The sequence below is a fragment of the Oncorhynchus mykiss genome, chromosome 14, assembly GCF_013265735.2.
Source record: "Oncorhynchus mykiss isolate Arlee chromosome 14, USDA_OmykA_1.1, whole genome shotgun sequence".
Classification (NCBI taxonomy): Eukaryota; Metazoa; Chordata; class Actinopteri; order Salmoniformes; family Salmonidae; genus Oncorhynchus; species Oncorhynchus mykiss.
The window spans coordinates 747,624-761,166 of NC_048578.1; the positions used below are offsets into that span (position 1 = coordinate 747,624).

General features: G+C 40.9%; 2 protein-coding genes across 5 annotated transcripts in view; both read left to right on the forward strand.

The window, feature by feature from the left end:
* Positions 1–3,997, forward strand: part of LOC110512013 (C-terminal-binding protein 1) — a 19,543-nt gene extending 15,546 nt beyond the window's left edge. For both annotated transcript variants that reach the window (XM_036942664.1, XM_036942663.1), the window contains 4 exons: positions 1,794–1,924; positions 2,041–2,168; positions 2,344–2,458; positions 2,558–3,997. In XM_036942664.1, coding sequence (XP_036798559.1) covers positions 1,794–1,924; positions 2,041–2,168; positions 2,344–2,458; positions 2,558–2,747 — 564 coding nt within the window. In that variant the 3' untranslated portion in view covers positions 2,748–3,997. The remainder of the gene's footprint in view (positions 1–1,793; positions 1,925–2,040; positions 2,169–2,343; positions 2,459–2,557) is intronic.
* si:ch211-255i20.3 (transmembrane emp24 domain-containing protein 11) lies at positions 2,769–13,004 on the forward strand. 3 transcript variants are annotated; one of them, XM_036942667.1, is made up of 6 exons: positions 2,769–2,905; positions 10,294–10,342; positions 10,658–10,749; positions 10,888–11,013; positions 12,268–12,414; positions 12,657–13,004. In XM_036942667.1, the coding sequence occupies exons 2-6, from the start codon at positions 10,330–10,332 to the stop codon at positions 12,804–12,806; spliced, it is 528 nt and encodes a 175-aa protein (XP_036798562.1). In that variant the 5' UTR covers positions 2,769–2,905; positions 10,294–10,329; the 3' UTR covers positions 12,807–13,004. The 3 variants fall into 3 exon arrangements, with proteins under 3 accessions (XP_036798562.1, XP_036798561.1, XP_036798560.1); XM_036942666.1 differs by lacking the exon at positions 2,769–2,905 and adding an exon at positions 10,089–10,125; XM_036942665.1 differs by lacking the exon at positions 2,769–2,905 and having other exon boundaries at positions 10,136–10,342.
* Positions 13,005–13,543: the final 539 nt, after the last annotated feature.

Below are 13,543 nucleotides of genomic sequence, written 5' to 3' on the forward strand. Positions count from 1 at the left end.
TTCTCTTTGGCAGCTGGAAATGAACCAATGAGAATGATTAGTAGCATTAAATGTAGAATATTTAACAAAATGAATTGTGCTTTAAAATGTTGATTGATGATATTTCATAGGAAAATGTTTATAATCAGGCCGTTGTGGAGTGTGCTTACCAGACTTCTCACATCTTTCAACTCTGTTTTTCACCTCTGCTTTCCCTGAGTTAAACCACGTGAGAGCACTAGAAGGGTTCTGGAAACCTTGGTTTATAACCAGTCTCAAAAAATCCGCAGTAAAAAAAAAAGGTTGTGTAAAAGGTTTCTCACAAATCCCTCTCCCCTGAATTCTGGAAATTACAAAAAGTATGAGAACAAATTTACGCACCTACTTTGGATATTCCCCAAAATATATATTTGACTAACTAATTCCAAGAATACTTAAATAATATAAAGTCAACTTGAAAAATCTTTAAACAACTATCCCATCAAAGTGATGAAATCTGTTGGCATCTGTCACGACTTCCGCAGAAGTCGGCTCCTCTCCTTGTTCGGGCGGCGTTTCGACGTCACCGGCTTTCTAGCCATCGCCGCTCCATTTTTCATGTATCCATTTGTTTTGTCTTGTTTCTTGCACACCTGGTTTTCATTCCACAATTACACTACACGTATGTATTTCTTTGTTCCCTCTCACTTCTTTGTGGTAGATTGTTTGTGTGTTACGTGTTTTTGAACGCACTAGGCTTGTGTGCGTTTTTCCCGTGTTATTTCATGAAGCCTGTTTTGTGTATATTTGATGTGTTGCGACTGTTTTGCGCATTATACACTTTGCCTTGTTGGCTGGAGGTTTTTTGGACACAGTTGCGTCAGTCCGTATGTCTCTCCTGCCGAAATAAAGTGTGCACCTGTTCACAATTTTCTGACCCCCTGCACCTGACTTCAGCACAAGTACGCACACGCCTGACAGTATCATCAGAAATATTAGTGGTTTAGTTCATCAGGCTCGCTTCCTAACTCTTTACTACAGCTTAATTTACCCATATCTCATTTACTGTAATATTGTCTGGGCCAGTACATATGCCTCCAACATGCACACATTACTCATCATATAAAAGAAATGTGCAAGACTAGCCACCTCTAATTACCTGGCTCCATCTGCTCCTTTTTTTAAGAAACTCAATATCTTGTATATTTACCACAATGTATGTCAATTATGCATTTTCATCTACAAATACTCATACCTCCCAGACAGTTTACCTAAACCCTTCAATGGATTTTTATAGGTTAATTCTGAAATCCATCTATATAACACTGTGATAACCTTCACCCTCCCCACTGCCACACCTCACATAGTCAATTCTCTATCAGATACAGAGGTACCATACTCTGGAATTCTTATCTTCACATTGCCAAAACCTCATCATCCCTCAATAACTTCAAGCAAAGACAGGGGGTCAGCCTGATGAACCAAACTACTCATCAGTAATCTCCTCCATGTATCCCATCTCTCACACACTCACATCCACACATGCACACATAAACAAATTATATACTGTTTATTATTTTTTGTGATTGCTGATCAGTTAATTTGTACATTTATGATTAGTGGGTTTTGTTATCTGTTTTAACAAACATGTTACATTTTTGTACTTATGTATTACATATACACCTGCACACCATTTTGTATTTATTTGTTTTTATCTGTATTGTTGTTCATCACTTATTTGCTTTGGTGCAAATAAATGAAACCTAAACCTACTAAGACATTTAATTTACATTTGTGCACTGCATTGTTTATATATTTTATATGGTGTGTTGTAGATGCGCCAGGGTGTGTTCCTGGTTAACACGGCCCGAGGGGGGCTCGTGGATGAGAAGGCCCTGGCACAGGCCCTGAAAGAGGGGAGGATACGAGGGGCAGCCCTGGACGTCCACGAGACAGAGCCCTTCGGGTTAGCTCCCTTTACATTATTCTTATATTCTTATACTGTCTTCATTTTGATAATATTTTTTTCCTACTGTGTTGAGGTGAGTCTAATATTACGCAACCATGTTTCCTTTTTCTCAGCTTCAGCCAGGGACCTCTGAAAGATGCTCCTAACCTGATATGTACTCCCCACGCTGCCTGGTACAGCGAACAGGCTTCTATTGAGATGAGAGAGGCGGCAGCCCGGGAGATCCGACGAGCCATTTCAGGTAACATACCTGTTACACTAATAATGGGTATTCTTGGGTTGATTATTGTTTTCCCCAAAGGGAAATGTATCAGGCTCCCAGGCTCCCCTCTCACTAATAAACAACAGCAAAGCCACAATAACAAACTCTCTCATAACGGCGTTGTGCTTCATCAATGACTGTTTCCTGCTTCCAGGTCGTATTCCAGACAGCCTAAAGAACTGTGTGAATAAAGAGTTCCTGTCCCAGACTACTCACTGGGTCAATATGGACCCTGCTGTCATTCACCCTGAGCTCAATGGGCCCTACAGGTATTGAACCCACTGTTGATAAAGTAAAGTAGATACCGGTACTGTATATGCATTTACTAGTGCTATAGCATTTTCTGATTCATCCTCTCCTTGTCTCAGGTACCCTCCTGGTGTTGTGAGTTTGGCCTCTGGGGGGCTCCCTCCGCCTATAGAGGGAATCGTTCCTAATGCCGTGCCCATAACACACAGCCTGCCTAGCGTCGCCCACCCCTCTCACGCCCCTTCGCCGGGCCAGCCAGGCAAAGCAGAGTCAGACAGAGAGCAGCACACCAATGACCAGTTGTTGTAGCCCCGCCCCACAGTGCTCTCTGTCCAACCAAAATAACTCTACTCGTCTTCATTCGTTCGAAGAGGAATGGAGTTGAAGCCTCATAGGTTTCAAACAGCTGCCATAAAACAGACAGACTCACAGAGGTCTATTACAGTTCATCTGGTCCAACCATAGTGGTAATCTTTTTCAAACATTTTTTTTTGCAGAAAAAAAAAATAATAATGTGGATTTGGAAAGAGAAAATACAAATATCTTTTAAAGAGAATCCTGCTGTTTAGACTGTAGTTTGACCTAGTAAAGTGGACTGTTGCTGTGTCCTATGGGTTCATCGTTAAAGCAGAAGTAGTTGATTATAACATGAATAACCTGTTTGTGTACAGTTTTTAGAACTATGAAAACAATATTTATATTGCAGTCTAATAGAAAAAAGGGTGAAAACTAACCAACTGATTTTTAAAAGTTTTTATATATTCCCCAACAAGCCCCAAAAGAGGAAGCTTTTGCACAACTTCTCAGGAAATGTAATTTCTCTAGTTATTTTCCATTTATGCCAGATAGTGCTTTCTTTTTCTACCTGCCTGCCTGTTTTGTTTATATTAGCAAACATACTAACCCATAAGAGTCTAAGCCGGGGGAGGAGGTGGGTTCTACTAAGCTATATGGAATTGTTTTAAGAAGGTCACACCAAAGATAATTTTGCTATTTGATTTTGAATTTTAAGACCCCTTGAAGTATCAACAAAAATTTTGATTTAAAAAAATAAAATCATTTTAAGACAAACTTCCTTTCGATTTTTTGTGGGGGGACTATCTGTTGTTCCATCTGTTATTCGATGCGTTTGTATGGACTAATAAGCAGTAAGGCTAAATAAAAATTGTAGATATCAAAAAATATATATATATATATATTTGATGTAAAAAAATGTATTTAGCCTTACTTCTATTAGCCCATACAAATGCATTGATTAACAACATATGCACTACATGCAAAAACAGATAGTCACCCCCCAAAGAATCTAAAGAAAGTGTCTGCCCTATACATGAGAGGCCTGTGAGTCTTCTGAGGCCTGTGAGCAAAACAACCGACTTACTGATTGATGTACAGTACTAGTCAAAAGTTTAGACACATCTACTTATTCAATGGCTTTTCTTTATTTTTACATTTTCCACATTGTAGAATAATAGTGAAGACATACAAACTATTAAATAACACATTTGGAATCATGTAATAACCAAAAAAGTGTTAAACTAATAAAAATATATTTTATATTTGAGATTCTTCAAAGTAGCATCCTCTCAACCAGCTTCATGAGGTAATGCACCTGGAATGCATTTCAATTAACATGTGTGCCTTGATAAAAGTTAATTTGTGGAATTTCTTTCCTTCTTAATTGGTTTGAGCCAATCAGTTGTGTTCTGACAAGGTGGGGGAAGGGGGGTTGGTATACGGAAGATGGCCCTATTTTGTAAAAGATCAAATCAAATTTTCCTGGTCACATACAGGTGATTTGCAGATGTTATTGCGGGTGTAGCGAAATGCTTGCGCTTCTAGCTCCGACAGTGCAGTAATATATAACAAGTAATATCTAACAAATTACAAAACATATACCCAATACACACACATAAGTAGGAATGAATTAAGACTATATACATCTGGATGAGCGATGTCAGAGCGAAACTGAACTACAGTAGAATAGTATAGAAAACAGTATATACATTTGAGATGAGTAACGCAAGATATGTAAACATTAAGTGACTAAGATACCGTAGAATACAGCATATGATATGAGTAATGCCAGATATAAGTAAACATTAAAGTGACTAGTGTTCTATTCCTTAAAGTGGCCAGTGATTTCTAGTCTATGCCTATAGGCAGCAGCCTCTAACGTGCTAGTTTAACTGTCTGAAGGCCTTGAGATACAGTGGGGAAAAAAAGTATTTAGTCAGCCACCAATTGTGCAAGTTCTCCAACTTAAAAAGATGAGAGAGGCCTGTAATTTTCATCATAGGTACACTTGAACTATGACAGACAAAATGAGAAAATAAATCCAGAAAATCACATTGTAGGATTTTAATGAATTTATTTGCAAATTATGGTGGAAAATAAGTATTTGGTCACCTACAAACAAGCAAGAATTCTGGCTCTCACAAACCTGTAACAACTTCTTTAAGAGGCTCCTCTGTCCTCCATTTGTTACCTGTATTAATTGCACCTGTTTGAACTTGTTATCAGTATAAAAGACACCTGTCCACAACCTCAAACAGTCACACTCCAAACTCCACTATGGCCAAGACCAAAGAGCTGTCAAAGGAAACCAGAAACAAAATTGTAGACCTGCACCAGGCAGGGAAGACTGAATCTGCAATAGTTAAGCAGCTTGGTTTGATGAAATCAACTGTGGGAGCAGTTATTAGGAAATGGAAGACATATAAGACCACTGATAATCTCCCTCGATCTGGGGCTCCACGCAAGATCTCACCCCGTGGGGTCAAAATTATCACAAAAATCCCAGAACCACACGGGAGGACCTAGTGAATGACCTGCAGAGAGCTGGGACCAAAGTAACAAAGCCTACCATCAGTAACACACTTCGCCTTCAGGGACTCAAATCCTGCAGTGCCAGACGTGTCCCCCTGCATAAGCCAGTACATGTCCAGGCCCGTCTGAAGTTTGCTAGAGAGAATTTGGATGATCCAGAAGAAGATTGGGAGAATGTCATATGGTCAGATGAATCCAAAATATAACTTTTTGGTAAAAACTCAACTCGTCGTGTTTGGAGGACAAAGAATGCTGAGTTGCATCCAAAGAACACCATACCTACTGTGAAGCATGGGGGTGGAAACATCATGCTTTGGGGCTGTTTTTCTGCAAAGGGACCAGGACGACTGATCCGTGTAAAGGAAAGAATGAATGGGGCCATGTATCGTGAGATTTTGAGTGAAAACCTCCTTCCATCAGCAAGGGCATTGAAGATGAAACGTGGCTGGGTCTTTCAGCATGACAATGATCCCAAACACACCGCCCGGGCAACGAAGGAGTGGCTTCGTAAGAAGCATTTCAAGGTCCTGTAGTGGCCTAGCCGGTCTCCAGATCTCAACCCCATAGAAAATCTTTGGAGGGAGTTGAAAGTCCGTGTTGCCCAGCAACAGCCCCAAAACATCACTGCTCTAGAGGAGATCTGCACGGAGGAATGGGACAAAATCCTAGCAACAGTGTATGAAAACCTTGTGAAGACTTACAGAAAACGTTTGACCTCTGTCATTGCCAACAAAGGGTATATAACAAAGTATTGAGATAAACTTTTGTTATTGACCAAATACTTATTTTCCACCATAATTTGCAAATACATTAATAAAAAATCCTACAATGTGATTTTCTGGATTTTTTTCCCTCATTATGTCTGTCATAGTTGAAGTGTACCTATGATGAAAATTACAGGCCTCTCTCATCTTTTTAAGTGGGAGAACTTGCACAATTGGTGGCTGACTAAATACTTTTTTGCCCCACTGTAGAAGCTGTTTTTCAGTCTCTCAGTCCCAGCTGTGATGCACCTGTACTGTCCTCGCCTTCTGGGTGATAGCAGGGTGAACAGGTATTGGATCGGGTGGTTGATGTCCTCAATTATCTTTTTGTCCTTCCTGTTACATCAGGTGCTGAAGGCGTCCTGGAGGGTGGGTAGTTTGCTCCCGGTAATGGGTTGGGCAGGCCGCACCACCCTCTGGAGAGCCTTGTGGTTGCGGGTGGTGCAGTTGCCGTACCAGGTGGTGATACAGCCCAACAGGATGCTTTAAATTGTGCATCTTTAAAAAAAAAAAAAAATAATCCTTTATTTAAGCAGGCAAGTCAAGAACAAATTCTTATTTTCAATGACGGCCTAGGAACAGTGGGTTTAACTGCCTGTTCAGGGGCAGAATGACAGATGTGTACCTTGTCAGCTCGGGGGTTTGAACTTGCAATCTTCCAGTTACTAGTCCAACGCTCTAACCACTAGGCTACCGTGCCGCCCCGGGGTCTGTAAATGTTTGTGAGAGTTTTATGTGACAAGACTAATTTCTTTAGCCTCCTGAGGTTGAAGAGGCTCTGTTGCACCTTCTTGACCACACTGTCTGTGTTGGTGGTCCATTTCAGTTTGTCAGTGATGTGTACGCCAAGGAACTTGAAGCTTTCCACCTTCTCCACTGAGGGCCCATCGATGTAGATAGGGGGGTGCACCCTTTGTTGTTTCCTGAAGTCCACGATAATCTCCTTTGTTTTGTTGACGTTGAGTGAGAGGTTGTTTTCCAGGCACCACACTCTCAGAGCCCTCACCTCCTCCCTGTAGGCTGTCTCGTTATCGTTGGTAATCAAGCCTACTACTGTTGTGTCGTGTGCAAACTCGTGTGTGCAAAAAGTAATGGGTGAACAGGGAGTACAGGAGGGGGCTGAGCATGCACCCTTGTGGGGCCCCAGTGTTGAGGAGCAGCAGAGTGGAGGTGATGTTTCCTACATTCACCACCTGGGGGCGGCCTGTCAGGAAGGCCAGGACCCAGTTGCACAGGACGGGGTTCAGACCCAGGGCCTTGAGCTTAATGATGAGCTTGGAGGGTACTATGGTACCATCCTCTTATCCAGATGGGATAGGGCAGTGTGCAGAGTGATGGCGATTGCATTGTCTGTGGATCTAAAGGGGTGGTAAGCAAATTGAAGTGGGTCTAGGGTGGCAGGTAAGATAGAGATGATTTGATCCTTGACTAGTCTCTACGGGTGCTACTGGGCGATAGTCAATAAGTTCAGTTACCTTTGCCTTCTTGGGTACAGGAACAATGGTGTCCATCTTGAAGCATGTGGGGACAGCAGACTGGGATAGTGAGATGCCCATAAACACACCAGCCAGCTGGTCTGAACATGCTCTGAGGACGCGGCTAGGGATGCCGTCTGGGCCGGCAGCCTTGCGAGGGTTAACACGTTTAAATGTTTTACTCACGTCGGCCATGGAGAAGGAGAGCCCACAGTCCTTGGTAGCGGGCCGAGTTGGTGGCACTGTGTTATCCTCAAAGCGTGCGAAGAATGTGTTTAGCCTGTCCGGAAGCAAGATGATGGTCTCGGCAACGTGGCTGTTTTCCTTTTGTAGTCTGTGATTGTCTGTAGTCCCTGCCACATACGTCTCGTATTTGAGCCGTTGAATTGCAACTCCACTTTATCTCTACACTGACGTTTAGCTTGTTTGATTGCCTTGAGGAGTGAATAACTACATGGTTTATATTATTTTTATATAAAGTGCCTTGCGAAAGTATTCGGCCCCCTTGAACTTTGCGAACTTTTGCCACATTTCAGGCTTCAAACATAAAGATATAAAACTGTATTTTTTTGTGAAGAATCAACAACAAGTGGGACACAATCATGAAGTGGAATGACATTTATTGGATATTTCAAACTTTTTTAACAAATCAAAAACTGAAAAATTGGGCGTGCAAAATTATTCAGCCCCCTTAAGATAATACTTTGTAGCGCCACCTTTTGCTGCGATTACAGCTGTAAGTCGCTTGGGGTATGTCTCTATCAGTTTTGCACATCAAGAGACTGAAATTTTTTCCCATTCCTCCTTGCAAAACAGCTCGAGCTCAGTGAGGTTGGATGGAGAGCATTTGTGAACAGCAGTTTTCAGTTCTTTCCACAGATTCTCGATTGGATTCAGGTCTGGACTTTGACTTGGCCATTCTAACACCTGGATATGTTTATTTTTGAACCATTCCATTGTAGATTTTTCTTTATGTTTTGGATCATTGTCTTGTTGGAAGACAAATCTCCGTCCCAGTCTCAGGTCTTTTGCAGACTCCATCAGGTTTTCTTCCAGAATGGTCCTGTATTTGGCTCCATCCATCTTCCCATCAATTTTAACCATCTTCCCTGTCCCTGCTGAAGAAAAGCAGGCCCAAACCATGATGCTGCCACCACCATGTTTGACAGTGGGGATGGTGTGTTCAGCTGTATTGCTTTTACGCCAAACATAACGTTTTGCATTGTTGCCAAAAAGTTCAATTTTGGTTTCATCTGACCAGAGCACCTTCTTCCACATGTTTGGTGTGTCTCCCAGGTGGCTTGTGGCAAACTTTAAATGACACTTTTTATGGATATCTTTAAGAAATGGCTTTCTTCTTGCCACTCTTCCATAAAGGCCAGATTTGTGCAATATACGACTGATTGTTGTCCTATGGACAGAGTCTCCCACCTCAGCTGTAGATCTCTGCAGTTCGTCCATAGTGATCATGGGCCTCTTGGCTGCATCTCTGATCAGTCTTCTCCTTGTATGAGCTGAAAGTTTAGAGGGACGGCCAGGTTTTGGTAGATTTGCAGTGGTCTGATACTCCTTCCATTTCAATAGTATCGCTTGCACAGTGCTCCTTGGGATGTTTAAAGCTTGGGAAATCTTTTTGTATCCAAATCTGGCTTTAAACTTCTTCACAACAGTATCTCGGACCTGCCTGGTGTGTTCCTTGTTCTTCATGATGCTCTCTGCGCTTTTAACGGACCTCTGAGACTATCACAGTGCAGGTGCATTTATACGGAGACTTGATTACACACAGGTGGATTGTATTTATCATCATTAGTCATTTAGGTCAACATTGGATCATTCAGAGATCCTCACTGAACTTCTGGAGAGAGTTTGCTGCACTGAAAGTAAAGGGGCTGAATAATTTTGCACGCCCAATTTTTCAGTTTTTGATTTGTTAAAAAAGTTTGAAATATCCAATAAATGTCGTTCCACTTCATGATTGTGTCCCACTTGTTGTTGATTCTTCACAAAAAAATACAGTTTTATATCTTTATGTTTGAAGCCTGAAATGTGGCAAAAGGTCGCAAAGTTCAAGGGGGCCGAATACCTTCGCAAGGCACTGTATGCCAAAGCTTTCATAAGTCATACCTGACATAGTGTATGTCAAGACATGTCCCATGATAAGATAATGACAAAGTGTCAATCACAATGTAGCACAAATGAGCTATTTCCTAGAAAACCCCTAAGCTACAGAAAACCAGAGAAATAAACTGACTCCAGAAATAGTAAGCAATAGCAATCATAACCTACATCTTTGCCATTGGTGGCTTTCGCTTCATATATATTCCTGGTTGTTTCTCAGGTTGGTCTTAATTCAAACCATTGACAACTGATGGAAAATTACTGGGAAAAGTAACAGGAAAAAGAGAAAGACAGGTTCTTGGCTTTTGATGAATGACAGTCTTTGCGAGTAGGTTTCACGATGGTACAGTGAACATGAGTTAATAAGTGAACTATTTCATGTTTCTTTATCAATACATGTAGGCTTCTACTACTGGCCAGGCAGGCCTATCAGTTTCTCTGTTGTCCTTGGGTACACCCTCAAACTCACAGTTTGGGTGGTCAGTCGCAACAACAGCAGGTGTAAGTTTTCACACCAGAGTAATCTGCACACGAGCAACCATAAGGCTCATTATATTCATTTAAGTTAGTCACATCTTGTAAATCCAAATGAATGTGAGGGGCATTGGGCTGTGGATGCTGTGTTACCTAGTGCTGACGGCTGCTATGTACTTTGATCTGGGTGAGCAGGAGGAGAAATGCCTCATCGAGGAGATTCCAGGCGACATGCTGGTCACAGGTGAGTTCTGTGGGCAGTTGGAAAAGAGGACACTGTTCTGCATGGTTGAATTTCACTGTGCTGTATCTCAGCCGCCTATCAGAAAAACACAAAAAAAGTTAAATGGATTAGCAGAGATCATGATGACATCATCCAGGAGGCATATGAAATTTGATATTCTAATAGTATTTACATCTGGAGAGGGACAGGCTTAATTTGCAAAATCCTCTACTGTTTATGTAATAATGGTTCAACCCCAAGCAATCTAAAGCACACTGAGTTGTAATAAAACACTTAGAATATTGCCTCATACTGTCTGTGTTGTGTTTTTCGCAGGTTATTTTATTTTGGAGAATTGGGATGCAAAAAATAACCTTAACTCCCCTCATCTTGGCCTCACTATCACTGTGCGAGATCCAAACCATGACGTACGTAGGTTTACAGAGCAGTTTACGACCCAGCCCACTCCCTAAACAAAAACATATGTTTGCTTGTACTGATTACATAAAAACATTCCTTAAACAAAGAGAACATACTCTTCATCTTTTTCTCCTCTTTGGTTCCAGATACTGATGAAAAAAAGATATGGCAGATTTGGAAAATTCACATTCACATCCCACGCTTCTGGCCCACATTGGTTGTGCATGCAGTCCAACTCAACAAGGTTTTCAGTTTTTGCCGGTGAAAGGCTGGTGAGTTCATCCACACTTATACTTTGAATGCACTGAGTCTGCTGGACTGGGTTTGTATTTATTATGGAACCCATTAACTGCTGCCAAGGCAGAATTAAGGCAGTTCCTACCATTTTAAAAACATTACAATACATTCACAGATTTTAGAACACACAGTGTGCCTTCAGGCCCCTACTCCACCACATATCTACAGTTCTAAATCCATGTGTGTGTGTGTATAGTGCGTATGTTATCGTGTGTGTGTGTATGCATGTGTCTGTGCCTATATCTTTTTTTTGCTTCACAGTCCCAGCTGTTCCATAAGGTGTTTTTTATCTGTTTTTTTAAATCAAATTTTACTGCTTGCATCAGTTACTTGATGTGGAATAGAGTTCCATGTAGTCATAGCTCTATGTAGTACAGTGTGACTCCCATAATCTGTTCTGGACTTGGGGACTGTGAAGAGACCTCTTGTGACATGTCTTGTAGGGTATGCATGGGTGTCCGAGCTGTGTGCCAGTAGTTCAAACAGACAGCTCGGTGCATTCAACATGTCAATACCTCTCATAAATACAAGTAGTGATGAAGTCAATCTCTCCTCCACTTTGAGCCAGGAGAGATTGATATGTATATTATTAATATAAGCTCCCTGTGTACATCCAAGGGCCAGACGTGCTGCCCTGTTCTGAGCCAATTGCAATTTTCCTAAATCATTTTTGTGGCACCTGACCACATGACTGAACAGTAGTCAAGGTGCGACAAAACTAGGACCTATAGGACCTGCCTTGTTGATCGTGTTGTTAAGAAGGCAGAGCAGCACTTTATTATGGACAGACTTTTCACCATCTTAGCTATTGTTATATCAATATGCTTTGACCATGACAGTTTACAATCCAGAGTTACTCCAAGCAGTGTTGTCATCTCAACTTGCTCAATAGACACTCTGGTTTTACTCAAAGTCAGTGGCATATCGTTAGTAAAGATTTTTTTTTAAATCAAGGGGCCTATACAGCTACCCTGGGGAATTCCTGATTCTACCTGGATTATGTTTGAGAGGCTTCCATTAAAGACATTATCGATCTCTGTGTTCTGTTAGACAAGTAACTCTTTATCCACATTATAGCAGGGGGTGTAAAGCCATAACATACGTTTTTCCAGCAGCAGACTATGATCGATAATGTCAAAAGCTGCACTGAAGTCTAACAAGACTTAATTTTATCATCAATTTCTCTCAGCCAACCATTACTGAACAATGTTCTGATATCTCCATCGCAGAGGATTCATTTTGATGTTCAGATGGGAGAGCACTCCATTGACCCCAGTGTTGAGAGACACAAAGACACAGTCCAGACCATGGAGTACAGCCTGGAGCACCTGAGGGACCAGATCCTATACATCACCAGGCAGCAAGACTTCCAGAGGGTAAACCCTACAGACTTGTCAAAAATGCAAAGTATCACACACATAGGAAATAATCACAAACAAACACTTTATGAAAGAGTCATTTTCAAAAATTCTGAACAAAGCAGACTAGTATTTTGATCAGAACTACAGATGTATTGTTTGATGAAGACAACACATATTGCATTGAGCTACTATGCCTGCCCTATTCAACTAAGAACGGTCCAAAATGAACTATGCACCACTACTTTTTTAATTCACAGGAAAGAGAGGAGACTTTCCGTCAGATCAGTGAAGAAACCAATGGGAAGGTTTTGTGGTGGGCTGTTGTGCAGACTTCCGTTCTACTATCAGTTGGATTTTGGCAAATCAAAAGACTGAAAGACTTCTTGATTGCAAAGAAGTTGGTTTGATATGCTTGGCTTTAGGGCTGGATTTATATCTTGCAGTACAATGCAAAGTGGCTACTAGAGTCAACAGCTATTCCAAAACTAGACTTTACATCAGGGCTGATGCATCTGTATTACTGTACATTCTTCTTGAGACAATGTATGGATTAATAAAAATGTGCTTTGTTTAATCTTACACACCTATGCTATTTTGTATTATTATTACTTGACTGTAATTTCTATGAATTATAACACACATTATTTTTTATGGGTGTAGATTTCTATCAACATTTTGTGAATATATAAGTTGTGAGTCACAAACAAAAGATGTTGTGCAAATACAGAATTAAACTTTCAAATACAAATCAGTCTGTAATTACGCCCATATAATTTCACAAACTTACACTACCGTTCAAAAGTTTGCAGTCATTTAGAAATGTCCTTCTTTTAAAAAAAGAAAACATTTTTTTTGTCCATTCAAATATCATCAAATTGATCAGAAATACAGTGTAGACATTGTTAATGTTGTAAATGACTATTGTAGCTGATTTTTTTAATGGAATATCTACATAGGCGTACAGAGGCCCATTATCAGCAACCATCACTCCTGTGTTCCAATAGCATGGTGTGTTAGCTAATCCAAGTTTATCATTTTAAAAGTCTAATTTATCAATAGAAAACCCATTTGCAACTGTGCAAACAGTCTCCACGTCAACAGTGAAGAGGCTGGGATGCTGGCCTTCTAGGCAATGTTCCTCTGT